The 14,416-nt window shown below is 43.6% G+C and overlaps 1 protein-coding gene across 1 annotated transcript in view; it reads left to right on the plus strand.

Moving 5' to 3' along the window:
• Positions 1-14,416, plus strand: part of TINAG (tubulointerstitial nephritis antigen) — a 28,870-nt gene that overhangs the window by 973 nt on the left and 13,481 nt on the right. The window contains exons 2-6 of the mRNA XM_053381086.1: positions 3,095-3,158; positions 5,211-5,300; positions 7,393-7,507; positions 8,579-8,702; positions 13,575-13,725. Coding sequence (XP_053237061.1) covers positions 3,095-3,158; positions 5,211-5,300; positions 7,393-7,507; positions 8,579-8,702; positions 13,575-13,725 — 544 coding nt within the window. The remainder of the gene's footprint in view (positions 1-3,094; positions 3,159-5,210; positions 5,301-7,392; positions 7,508-8,578; positions 8,703-13,574; positions 13,726-14,416) is intronic.

Below are 14,416 nucleotides of genomic sequence, written 5' to 3' on the forward strand. Positions count from 1 at the left end.
CAAATAATGTTTGGAAAGTCGATACCTGTTTCAGAAAAAAATATTTAAAGGCATCCTCTGAGATCTAATAAGGAAAACCTCCCTGGCAAATCTGGACTCCCCCTCTCATCTCTGAAGATGAGTCAGGGCTCTAGATCTATAGACAGGAATGTACAGCAAAGCAGCAACAAACAAGTGGCTTTGCTCCTATTTAGATGGAATCTGATCCTCCTTTTTTTTTCATTTGTCTTTTCGGTTCTGGACCTGGTGTTTTTGCTTCTAGATTCTAAAACCCTTGTGTAATTCATGGGAACAACAATGTAGGAAGCTGTCAGTCAGGCCATTGGTCCATCAAGTTAAGTACTGCACACACTGCATACTGCATACACTGACGCGGGTGGTGCTGTGGGCTAAACCACTGAGCCTCTTGGGCTTGCTGATCAGAAGGTCGGGGGTTCGAATCCTCACAACCGGTGAGCTCACATTGCCCTGTCCCAGCTCCTGCCAACCTAGCAGTTTGAAAGCACACCAGTGCAAGTAGGTAAATAGGTACCGCTGTGGCGGGAAGGTAAACAGCGTTTCCATGCACTCTGGCTTCCGTCATGGTGTTCCATTGCCCCAGAAGGGGTTTAGTCATGGGTCACATGACCCAGAAAGCTGTCTGTGGACAAACACCGGCTCCCTCAGCCTGAAAGCAAGATGAGCGCCGCAACCCCATAGTCACCTTTGACTGGACTTAACCATCCAGGGGTCCGTTACCTTTACCTTTTTTTTTTACAATGACTAGCAGAATCGCTCCAAAGATTTCAGATATCTGGAGATGCTTGGAATTGAACCTGTGACCTTCTGCATGCAAAGCCGATGTTCTACCACTGAGCTAAGGCCCAAAATCACTGGTAGACTTTAAGAGAGCTATACCAATTTTACACCAGCTGCTTCTCCTCTCCTACTCCAAACCAAACCAGACTCAAATAATATTAAGGACTATAGTAGCAAGAGTATCACCAGAACACGGATTACACATGGGACCAAAGGTCTACAAATTTCTGATATTGCATGTGTTCTTCATGGAATCCATTGCCAACTAGGTTGGGAGAGGGGGAACTGATGTCCCTCTTGGTATTGCTGGACTACAACTCCCATTATCCCTGACAATTGACCACGCTGGCTGAGGCTGATGGACGTTGGAGTCCAACAACATCACTAGCCCTGAATTAAGCAAGGCTATCCACAGAAATAATGCAAGCACTAACCTGGCTCTAGTTCCAGCAGAAAAGCATGAAAAGGAAATGCTGAAAGGGACAGGGCTCCGTTCTTGCCCTCCAATTTCCACACACCTCTGAAAGAAAAGAGAATCTCTGCTGAGCACCAATAGCAAGTTGGCTCCTTTCAGTTAAATTGCCGGCAAACAATTCTTCCAGCTGATAGCCTGGCGTGGAGCTGTATTTGCCAAGGAAACCCCATGGAGGAGAATATCTATTCTCTGCTAATGATGACAGAGGCTCCCTCATTTGAGGCAGCGCAGATCAGAAGGACTTTCTGTGAAGCGGCTGTGAAGAGTGGAATTCAGTGAGGCTTGTTCCTCCAGGAAGCTGGAGGAAGAGAAAGACACTTGGCATCTTCCCACCTCAGGCAGCATTCTCTTTGCCGCAGTGAGCTGTGCACATCAGCTCATTAAAGCCTGTTACAGATACAAACATCTATCATCTATCTATCTACCTACCTATCTATCTATCTATCTATCTATCTATCTATCATCATCTATCTATCTCTCTCTCTATCTATCATCTATCATCATCATCTATCACCTATCTATCTATCTATCTATCTATCATCATCTATCTATCTATCTATCTATCTATCATCTATCTATCTATCTATCTATCTATCTATCTATCTATCTATCTATCATCTATCATCTATTTCTGCCTCTATGAACTGAAAAATAATACTAAATCTATCTCCTACTTAGAAAAGAGAGGGGTGATTGTCTCCTGATCACAAAAAAGGTCTGTATAATTTTTTCGCCTGGTGGATTGGAGGCACCTTATTAACTATTAGTGGCCTCGATTCATAAATATTATCTAAAGCTGCAGTCTCTGCAGTTCTATTGATTCAGTGTCTATTGGTTGTATATGGTACTTTAGAGAATACAAGAGGACAGGTCCCTGCCCTGATGAGCTTACAATCTAAAATGAAAACATGGGGGAACAACGGAAGAGTGGTAGAAACATGTTTTGGGGTAAACATGGGAGTTGGGGTAAACATGGTTACATGTGAGAAGGGCTGTAGCTCAGTGGCTTAGCTGATGCACCAAGGTGAACTATAAAAAGACCAGGGAGGAGCAAAATGGCCATGATCCTCTCCTCAGGAACCTGTGTATTTGTGTGTTAATGCCAAGCCAAGCCCTGGTTTGGCTTAGCATTACTTCCAAAAGTGGCCACGGAGTTAGAGAAGATGACTCTGAAATATCAGAGATATGCCACTGGGAATAAGCCCTATCAAGCAGAGTTGCTCCTGAGTAAACATGCACAGGGTTGGCCTACACAATAAACAGAGGATGTTAGTTGTGACTAGCGTAAGTCTGTTGCTCTCAACAGGACTGTATCACACAATTATCTTTAGTAGGGTTTTGGCTAATATTCATGACTTCTTTTTCTTTCTTTTTTGGAGACATTCCAGATCCATTAGTTTTTCAACTATACTGTGTTCAGAATTAGCTGACAGGAAAATGCATGTTTCATTCCATGTTTATATGAATCTAATGATGCTTGTGTACTCTGCTTAAAGTGAGTACACAGCATAAATTTTTCAGATGGGGAAACAAAGGAATGATCATTAAACCTTCTTAGGAATGTGAATAATTATGCTGGAAGCAGAGGGATATGTAAACAGCATTACAAGAATATATAATGAAATCTTTTCTCAATTTGTACGGGCATGATTTGCTTATTCATCGAGTTCACTGATGCAGAAAATTAAAATGTCTACTTGGCAGAAACTGGGCGGTGGGACAGAATGCTATCCTCTGTCTTTAGGCAAATTATGTACAATCAATTACCTCGCTGGCATTTGGCTAATTATGGCCTCCTTTCTCTATGTACTGCATTGGCAGGATGCTTCAAAGGTGGTCGGTACTATGAAGAAGGAGGAACGATTCAAGACAACTGCAATTCCTGGTAATTGAGAGAAACAAATGGAACGTCTTCACTCTTGAGATCAGCCTTAAGAAACCAGCTCAAATCTTGTCTATCTCACAAACTCACTAGCTGGTTTTAGGCAACCCATTCATCTCCCACCTGCAATATAGACAGAATGTGTAGCAAGGATTCCAACAAGATAATGGATGTGAAACACTTCATGCATTTTAAGTCGCTGTATAGATACTGAGTCCTGCCAACCTAGCAGTTCGAAAGCACGTCAAAGTGCAAGTAGATAAATAGGTAGCGCTCCGGCAGGAAGATAAACGGCATTTCCGTGTGCTGCTCTGGTTCGCCAGAAGCAGCTTAGTCATGGTGGCCACATAACCAGCTGTACGCCGGCTCCCTCGGCCAGTAAAGCGAGATGAGCGCCGCAACCCCAGAGTCGGCCACGACTGGACCTAATGGTCAGGGGTCCCTTTACCTTTACCTATAGATACTGAGACTATTTGAAATAGGATTTGGTCATTATTGTACCAATGTTGTTTGGCTGATAGGTGATTCACCAAATTTATTAATTAGAGACTGTGAAGTAAGAGATCACAGACTCCAGTTGCCCTTTCAAATTCAGCTAAGGAATTTAGATGGTGTCGGGGTTTCTTTTGAAAGAGAAAAGAATACTGGAATCTCTGTCAGAAAAGCTGCTGGTGCATTAAAATCCATAATTAAAAGCTTGCTTAGTTATTAGTCATTGACCTTATACAGATCAATGTGATTGAAGAGGAGTAAAAAAGAAAGAGAACTGAAATATTGTCTCTTCTCTGCCCTTTAAATGTAATTCTTGATTACATCTTAAGTTAGGGCAACTAACAGGGTGAGCCTATCTATGTTCAGTGGGGCTTATTACCAGGCGAGTGGGTTTAGGATTGCAGCCTGAGGCAGCAGGAGCATATTTAAACTAAAATCCCACAGCATTTGCCAAGCAATACAGGAGAGAGAGAGAGCATCTACACCTTATTTTGAATGCATTAACAAGCCCATTAACCTCTCTTTCAAATGGATATTAATTGGGCAATTTTCAATGCATGACTGAATGCATTACAGAGAGAGCAAAGCACTAACATGACTAATTTCTTGATTAGATAAAATGATGTGTTGTATCTGAGGACCCGGCTGCTGGTCTTGGCCAGATTCCATTCCCAAATCCATCCTAACAATTCAGCAGCAGCATTTGGACTGTGAATGGTCTGGAAAGCAGAATGAACAACCCTAGAATGAATTCCATTTCTATCTGGGGAACAGGTCTGCAGGCATGTGACAGTTTATGATTCTTCACTTTAAGGACATTGTCACAAAGGTGAAAAAGGTAAAGGCCCCTGGACAGTTAGGTCCAGTCAAATTCGACTATGGGGTGTGGCGCTCAACTCTACTTTCAGGATACCATGACAGAAACCAGAGCTCACAGAAATGCTGTTTATCTTCCTGCCACAGTGGTACCCATTTATCTACTCCTGCTGGTATGCTTTCAGACTGTTAGATTGGTAGGAGCTGAGACAAAGCTACAGGAACCCACCCCTTCATGCGGATTTGAACTGCTGACCTTACAATCAGCAAGCTCAAGAGGCTCGGTGGGTTCACACCACAGTGCCACCCATATCCCTGATTCTAACAGGTTTCCCTCAACATAGTGCTTTTCATTAAGAAGCTCTGATGAAAGTGGTGTGGAAGATTTTTCTGAGATAGGGCAGGCATCTGTTCCAAAGAACAGCTATATTCTGGGGGGCAACTGTAAATCATAAACTAGATTTAGAAGAACCCATTCTTTTGTGGGGCCCATAAGAGTTACTGAATACCCACTAATCTTGATTATTGATTTAAAAAAAAACCTGTCACCAAGCAGATAAAACAAAGAAGGAATATACGACAGAAGCCCAAATGTTCTTCACCAGATACACACACAGAGAGGGAGAGAGGGAGAGATGAAAAGAGGATTATAAAATCATTGTTTCAGGACCACGTACTATGTGTTTGTAATTATTCTCCACAAACTTTTCCTATGTACGTCTTACTCTATCCTTTTATTCCTTTCAGCAAATGCACGAGCAGCAAGTGGAACTGCCTAGAAGAAACGTGCCTCGTGCAGCCCAGCTTAATTAAGCAAATCAACGATGGTAACTATGGGTGAGAAAAGTCCTGTTCTGCAGCACTAAGTTGGAAATAGCTCCCATTTTATTCACAGAGAAAAAGATCACTTGAGCCTTACGCAATTGCCTTGATATCTTTTTTTTTCAAGCACCGTGCCCACAGATGTGTGTGTATGCATTTATTATTACACCTCTTCTGTGAGCACAGCGCAAGATATGTGATTTTCTTCTTTCCTCTAAACAGCATAGAGAAGCAACCTCTCTCTGAAGCTCCGAACATTATTCCCCCGATGATTTACATACTGAGAGTAACGGCTTCACACACACAAATTGAATGCTGAGTGCCCCCATGAAGTTAGTTTCCATTTTCAAGAAGGAGCGCATTGATTTTTATAACTTTATGATTTGATGACACTTTATATTGAACATATAGGTCACTTATTCCACTAGGGATTTCTGCTCTGTGCAGCACGACTTGATGACTCTGTGTCACCAAGATTTTTTCATCTTAACTGAGCCCACGGGAGACAAAATGCAGAAACAGTATTACTTTCTGCTGTGATTCCCATATCTTGCTGCCTGGGCCTGGCAGGTCTATACATCACAAGCAGCAGATATGTCACAATTAAAAGGTGACTAAATTGAAACCCGGGTTTCACTTTGTAATAACTCCCTCTGCTCCAAAAATGTATGTTTGTATCCATGATTACACACACACACTATAGGAGGATAGCCATGCATAAAGTAGACCCTGTCCCATAATAACATTTGTTAATGTAAAATAACTCTGTGTTTGTTAGTGGGGCATTTTAAGTAATGTTCTTGAGCAGTTGCCGGGTGAAACCCTCAGTAAATCAGATCCTATTTCTTAAGATAGGAGGACCCCTGGATGGTTAAGTCCAGTCATAGGCGACTATGGGGTGTGGCGCTCATCTTACTTCAGGTTGAGGGAGATAGCGTTTGTCCACATAAAGCTTTCCAGGTCATGTGGTCAGCATGACTAAACCACTTCTGGTACAATGGGCCACCGTGATGAATGCCAGAGCGCACGAAAACACTGTTTAGCTTCCCGCTGCAGCGGTACCTATTTATCTACTTGCACTGGTGTGCTTTCAAACTGCTTGGTTGGCAGGAGCTGGGACAGAGCAATGGGAGCTCACCACTGTTACACTGACTCGAACTGCTGACCTTCCAAACTGCTGACCCAAGGGGGTTGGTGACCACAGTGCCACCCGCTCCCAGTAGATAAGACAAAGAAGGGATGTGTGTGTCTCACACTATGTATGTGTAAGTACTGTTGCAGCAAAAGACGACCCCTTGCATTTCAACTGTAGGTGAGATTACCATGATCGCTGTCCCACCACCATTTTTGTGTCAGCAAAGTTTCATGTGATAAACATGAGCTTGGAAATCTAAATCATCATGGTTCCTGGAAATGGGTTTGCTGTGGGTGATACCTAGTGTTAGCTGTAGAGTAGACCCATTGAAACCCATTGATTTCAATAGGTCTACTGTGAATATGACTAGCCTTGGACATCACCACATATGGATCAGACATTTCAACACTGCAGGGGAAAAATACCTATGGTGGATGCAAGGGGAACATTTCAAACAAACAAACAAATGTGAAAGAAACCTTCAAGATAAAATCTGAGTGATAAATCTTGAGAACGGATGCACAGAAATAAATCTTGTGGTTGTGCATATCTATAGCAAAGCTCAATCTTCTGTGATTAACTCACTGCAATTTTGCACATAGTACTAGCTGATAAGCAATATGACTAAGCTATAGCATGATAGTGCACTGAATGGTGTGAATTTGTGTGAATGATGAAACTCAGAATGCCATCTTTATGTTGAAAGGAGGGAAATGGCCCAGAATTATCAAAGTATTATCTTAAAAGGAATGGGCAATGTATTCCTTTTTATTGTACGAATGCAGACCCTGAATGGCAAGTTTAAATGCTACCATTTCCCACATCAGTGGAAGATCGTTTTCTATGAAGGGAAATCTTATGAAGGCTTCATTCAAAACTTTTTAAAAATGGCAACATCTATGATGTACTGCCCATAGAACTAAACATGCATGACTAACACACTATTTTTTTATTTTTTTATCACTGAGGCAGATGGAAAGCTACGAACTACAGTCAGTTCTGGGGAATGAGTTTGAAAGAAGGTTTCTATTATCGTCTTGGCACGTTTCCCCCATCTGCTGCCCTGCTGGACACAAGACAAGTCACGGTAGGTTTTCATTTTCTCTCTTCTCTTCAAACAGCAAACTTCAATGGAGCCTTTCTCCACAGTCATCCTCAAGCTACGCTTCAGATGGATTTGTCCAGCATCCTGGGCATGACACTGAAATAATGTGTCAAGCAGAGGCAATTGGCTAACCAGGTGAAAACCATGATTCTCTTATATGTGAAAATGAAATCTTCCTCTGAGGGAAAGCTGCTCACTCAGATTAGCACAAAGAATCACAGAATCAGAAAACTGTAGAATTGGAAGGAACCCTGACGATCATCTAGTCCAACCTCCTGCAATGCAGGAATCTCAACTAAAGCATCCATGACAGATGGTCATCCAACCTCTGCTTAAAAACCTCCAAGGAAGGAGAGTCCACCACCTGTCTGTTCTATTGTCGAACAACTCTTGCCATCAGAAAGTTTTTCCTAATGTTTAGTCAGAATCTCCTTTCTTGTAACCTGAATCCATTCATTCAGATCATACCCTGCAGTGCAGAAGAAAACAAGCTTGCTCCATCTTCCATGTGACTGCCCTTTAAATATCTGAAGATGGCTATCAAATCTCCTCTTTTCTAGGCTAAGCATACCAAACTCCCTCAACCATTCCTCATAAGGCTTGGTTTCCAGACCCTTGATCATTTCAGTTGCCCTCCTTTGCACAGCTTGTCAGTGTCCTTAAATTGTGGCACCCAGAACTGGACACAATATTCCAGGTGTGGTATGTCCAAGGCAGAAAAGGGTGGTCCTATGACTTCCCTTGATCTGACATTGGACTTCTGTTGATGCAGCCTAGAATAGCATTAGCCTGAAATAACATATAACAATTAGAAAACATATAACGCTTGGAAAAAGTGGTCCTTAGAAATTTACCCATGGGGTCAAATGGGGAAAGGCTGTGGCTCAGTGGCAAAGCATCTCCTTTGCATGCAGAAGGTCCCCATGTACAATCCCCAGCATCTCTAGTTTGGCCTGGGAGATCCTGCCATCTGAAACCCTAGAGAGTCACTATTGGTCATAATATGTATGTTTGAATATAGTTATCCAGTCAAATGCCTTGGGTTTCTTGTAGGAAAACCTGATCACAGGAACAGATTTCCCCGAATTTTTTGTGGCCTCGTATGAATGGCCTGGGTGGATTCATGACCCACTGGATCAGAGAAACTGTGCAGCATCCTGGGCCTTTTCAACTGCAAGTAATGTGTCCCCCCCCCCCGCTTTTTTCTTGCACCCTAAACGTATGAGAGAGGCTGTCCATACTTGCAATAGAATATTTCAGTTAGAAGTTCACTGCTTGCTAGAGGAGGTTTGTGCATGTCTTTACTTTTCCAAAAGTTTCAAAAGGGTTTACTATTTTATCTGTTTAGGGTAGTCTTTTTCCCTTTGGGATTATCCTTCTCTTATTTATTGCCTCCCCTCTAATGCCCCTTAAATAGGGAGGTGGATCGTAAGCTAGAATAAAAGACAGACCCAGACTGGACTTTGGGGTGCAGAGTAACATGCAAATGCAATCTTCCCTAACCACATCAGTAGAGTAAACAGCATGTCTATCATATGCAGCCAGGCATCCTCCTTAGATGGGAACTCTCTGTGTACACAGGCGCCCATGCAAGAGATCAGTATAAGACAGGGGTCAGTCAACCCTTTAGAAAGTAGGATACTTCTTTCAAGCCTAATTTCAGTGTGGAGGGGGGTGTCGGGATTCAAACCAGCAGAGCCTCCAGCTCTTAGGAATTTGTCCACCCTCCAGGTGCCCGGCTTGAATCCTTATGTTTACCTCCCCTGCCAGCGTCTGCCGGCAAGATCAAGGGAGGTCTCTTCGGCGATCCTTTTCAAACGTGAAAAGAACACACCACTCCTCCCCCAGGGAGGGGGAATGAGACAGACAGAAATATATCTACATGTCTTTATTTCTGTCTTTCAGCAGTACAGAGAAAACATGTCTGCACACTCTGCTTTCCTCTGCAGAGAGAAAATAAACTCCACCCATGTACTTCCAGTACAGGGTCATGTGCTGCTCTGAGGTAACATCCGGCTCTCAGAGCACTTTACAAACTGTCCCTGGTTCCCACGGTATAATCCAACAACACCCACATCCTGTTTACCATTCCAGCCACCTGGTGCTTGCTTCTGCATTGCTCCTTTTTCGTAACATCCTCCCCCAAAAGAATCAATGCGTGTTGCAGCAAGCAAAGCATGATCCAGAGAAGAAAACAAACAGTTGTTATACACATAACACTCCCCTGTTGTTTCAGTTCCACCCTTGGAACTCCCCGCCACTGGTTTCCCCAGTGTACCTCTCTGGTTGTCTGGTTTCCAAGGAATGAGTGCATCTGCATTACCTTGGCTAGCAACTCTCTGTTGTGTCTTTGTCTCTGACTTAGACACAGCTCCAACCTGTCCTCGGTTGTTTACAACAGCAACACATGCAACAGCTAAGTTAGCAAACTCTTTTGAGTACCTCTTGGGTGGTTGACCCTTTGTAACTCTCTCAGACCTACGTATGAGGTGCTGATCCTCTCTGCTCACTGGTCCAGTCTCAGGACTCTTTGGAGAACTAGTTCCAATGGTAAACAGTGGTTCATCCTTCAGTTGTGAAGGCCTATCTATTGTGTGAGACTTCCTCTCAATGACTGTGACAACTGAGCTTTCCGAGCTATCAGTGTCATCACTTTCTGTACAGCTGAAATCAGTGAAATCATCATCATCTGAATCGTCCTCAGTGGGAAATGTGTGTACTATCACTCTCTCCTGTTCAGGAGCACAGGATCACCTGACCAGATTCAGACAAAATTACTCTGTAGAGACCCTTTTCATACCCCACAAAAATGCCTCTGGCATTCTTTACTCCACCTGGAGCTTCTGTTCTCACATGAGACCCAAAAACCTTGAAATGGGCAACAGAAGGTTTTCTGTGGAACAGTTTCTCAAAAGGAGAACTTCCCAACTCTTTTGAAACCTTTCTCATTTTCGTATAACAGAACGACATCAGAGACTCGGCCCAGTACTCATGTGGCAGATGTGAACTTAGCAATTGCGCTTCCATCCCCTTTTGCAATTCTCTGTTCACCCGTACACAGACACCCCTGTTCCACGCTTCCGCTGAAACAGAAACCTTGTGTCTGATCCCCTTCTTCTGCAGGAACCTTTGGAAATCCTGTAAAAGAAAAATCTGCTTCTCATCTGTGAATAGACAATCAATGTTAGCATCATGCATACTCTTAACTTTGTCACAAAACTCCTGAAACCTCTCTAAGGCTTCCTGTGGCTTTCTCAACACATAAACCCAGACATAGTTAGAGAAATGATCCACACACACAAGATAATATCTTGCATTGCCTCTAGATGGTTCTAGAGGACCAATCACATCAGCATACACCCGCTGAAATACTCTGTTGACTCCGGTCTTCTTCTTGCTCACACCTGCAAGAGAAACTAGGTTAGACACAGATGAATTACATTCCATGTAATCACTTTGTGCAAAAGTCAACAAATAAAGTCCATCCTTCTCCCTGGCTGAAAGAAATAACTCTCCATCTTTGTAGATCTTGCAGCTCTCAGCATCGTAGGACAGTTTCAGTCCTTTCTTTGCAATCTGCGAAACACTTAGCAGATTGAACTTCAATTCAGGAACTAAGTAAACATTGTTTATTGTCAAGTCCAGACTCTTAAGATAGACAGTCCCTTTTCCGGTCGCTTCTAGCTCCTGACCGTTGGCCTGTGTCACAGTGAAGCTTTGCTTCTTAAACGTTGAAAAGAGTCCTCTGTGTGGGGACATATGAACCGTGCAGCCCGTGTCAATTATAAACGCGTTCCCAACATCTGGCGTGGTTCCTTTCGCCATCAAAGCTTTTCCAGGTTTCACCATAGGCTTGGTACGACCTTTGCCTGACGCCTCAGGCTTTGCTGAGCGGCCCTTCGCTCCTTTTGGCTGACGTGGCTTCTTACAGCTCCGCTGAAGATACCCAGCCTGTCCACAACTGTAACACTGGACAACGTTCAAAGCTACAGCTTCCTTTCCAGTAGCCTCATCGGTGGGGGAATTAGAACTCCGTTCCTCCCTCCCCCTGTCCTTTACTTCCAGTGCAGCATGCCGGCTGTGTTCTTCTAGAACCACGGCACCCAGGGGAGGTGGATAGGGCAACGCTCCCCCCTTCTTGGCATCCATGCTGAATCCAAGGGTCAGCTTTACACTCAATCTCAAGCCAGCTTTCACTTTTCAAGCCAGTAAACTCCAAAAGTCTCTCATCTTGTTTACTGCTTTCACTGGCAGGCAAACCGTTGGGCTGTTTTCAAAACCCTTGCACAGCTGCGCAGATTACTCTTTCGATTTCCCAGGCTCTTTTTAGGCCACTCAGTAACTGGCAGACGTTGCCTAGCAACCTGCTCAGGACGGAACTCCTTATCTAACCACAGGAATTCCTGGTATGCAAGCTTGCTCTTTCAGAGCTGTTTTTCAAACGCAGCTCTTTCTTGTGAACCAGAGAATTAAACCTTTCTGCGTTCACTTTTCTCTCTAGCCCAAAATGCTGCATACCTTTTCTGGCTCCGTTGCCTTGGAATACACTCCTCTCGGTGTCCAGCTGTCTGTTTCAGCTTTCTGGCTGCAGGCAGACGCTTTTCTTTATCTCCTTAGGTGCAGAGGATGGCAACGATTCATCGACCTCTCACCTCTCATGCAGATTCTCATAGATCAGATAACCAGGGAAAGGCTCTGTGGATACATGTGACCCTTGTTGGAAGAGAATGGACTACTCTTCTGATCTACAGGAAGTTGTGGATTTTTGCAAACCAATGAACTAATGCCTGGTTGATTTGGATAACATAGCAATATAGAAATCGGTGGAGGTGGAAAGATAGAATTTGATGAAAAGATGCTCAGAGGTCTCTTTCCCTCATCAGCACCAGAAAGTGGAAGAGCAGCTTGGCCCTAGCCATTGGCTGGAGACCAACCATGCACTGGAGTTGTCTGCTTTTCCTTCCCATCTATTTCTCTTGGAAAAACCTATCTGTAGCTATGATTAGTTGCCCTCTGGCAGCAGGAAGGAGTGGCAGGATGCTCTGGGTGGAATCCATCATTCCGCTTGCTTCATGGCTTTTGAACCAGCAGATGGCTCTGGCAATATGGGAGGAAGAGAGAGGAGTGTTGACCATTTCATCTTCCCTCTAGTGCCTCCTGTACCTCTCTCTCACACACACACAAAAATTGTCCCAGACCCTCCACAACACCATGGAAGTTGGCTCGGGGGGCCTCCAGGACAAAGGGCAGAATTGGGGGCAATCCCATCTCCTCTTCCATTAGTGGAGGAATCTGCTGGATCAAAGGTTGTTATGGGAGTGGAATAGCAGCACTGGAGTCTGCTCTTTGGCTCCAGTCACCATCCAAAACAGCCTGGGTACTAACCTAGAGAAGGGCTTCTCCCACAAAGTCACCAGTGGCAACTCTGGCAGTGGTGGGACACAGAGAAGGAGAAAGGTCATAGCTCAGTGGTAGAGCATCTGCTTTGTAAACAGAAGGTCCCAGTTTCAATCCCTGGCATCTCCAGGTAGGACTGGGAATGCCTCCTATCTGAAACCCTGGAATGTGGCTGCAGGTTAATGTGGGGAAATCAGAGCTAGACGGACCAATTGTCCGACTAGATATGGAGCAGCTTCCTGTGTTCCTAAGGGTCACTCTCAGAAGTGGATGCACATGTTTGTGTGGGAAGAAATCCCAGGTCCCAAGCCATACAGGGACCTCTCAGCTACGCTTTAGGTAGGATATACCCTGTAGGCAAGCAAATTGGGGCATCTTGAGTTTCTCAACTTCCCTTCCAGCTGGCCAAAGGGATTGATCACATTTGAAGATGCAACCTATCAAAGTCCTAGGAAGTGCATCTCCAATTGTGTGGGAATGTGAAACCTTAAAGTTGAGGGCATTCCCTCATAGCAATTTGCTAGAATTAAAGGACACTCTGTGGTTCCATATATATTCTGTGACACAGATTTATTATGTCTGGCACGGAGAAAATTCTAACCGTCCAAACAATATAGATTACTTAGTAATCCAACTGTTTCCCATAAAACAGGTGTTGCGGCAGACAGAATAGCAATTGGGTCCAAAGGCCGTTTCACAGACAACCTTTCCCCTCAAAATTTGATCTCTTGTGACACCAGAAACCAGCTTGGATGCAGAGGAGGAAGCATAAATGGGGCTTGGTCTTACCTCAAAAAATATGGGTAAATAAATCATTTACTTACTGTGCTTTTAGAGCTTAAAATAATCAACAGCAATAATGTTTAAGAAAAGCAACTTATATATGTGAACATCCTGAAGCAAAACAAAAACAAAGTCACCAAACTGACATATTTTAAATTTATGCAAAGCATAAGTGCAAACCTGATAAGATTTCCCAATAATTTTCTCAGTATCAATGAGAAGTGCCATATGAATTGCAGATCTATTGTCCAGAGAGTGCAACGTTAATGTATTCATATACTTAAGCCATGCCATTCATATGCAAGAAAGTGTACGCAGGAGATGTGAGTGCAAATATGACTTCCCTCATTGACTCAAGGATGGCCTTAGGACCCAGCTACATTAGTAAAGAACCAGCAATCTGAATGTGCTATAAACATGGCGCCAGAGAGCAGGAAATTTTAAAACGTGATTTTCCATAGAGATTTTCCCCCTTTTGTTAAAACGATCTAATTTCTGGCATATTTATAGGGGGGGGGGAATTTCTGTGTTTAGATCCACCCACAGTTTCTTGGACCAGTTACAGTGCGCCATCTGTAACATTTAAAAAGTAGCAACCTCCTCAGATTGTTACAAAGATGAACGCTATAATACTGACGCCACCTTAGAAATAGGACTGGTGCAAATATAATAGGATTGATTCCTGGGACGTGTCATGGTCATCAAGCTCTC

This window comes from Podarcis raffonei, chromosome 3 (assembly GCF_027172205.1).
Source record: "Podarcis raffonei isolate rPodRaf1 chromosome 3, rPodRaf1.pri, whole genome shotgun sequence".
In the NCBI taxonomy this organism is placed as follows: domain Eukaryota; kingdom Metazoa; phylum Chordata; class Lepidosauria; order Squamata; family Lacertidae; genus Podarcis; species Podarcis raffonei.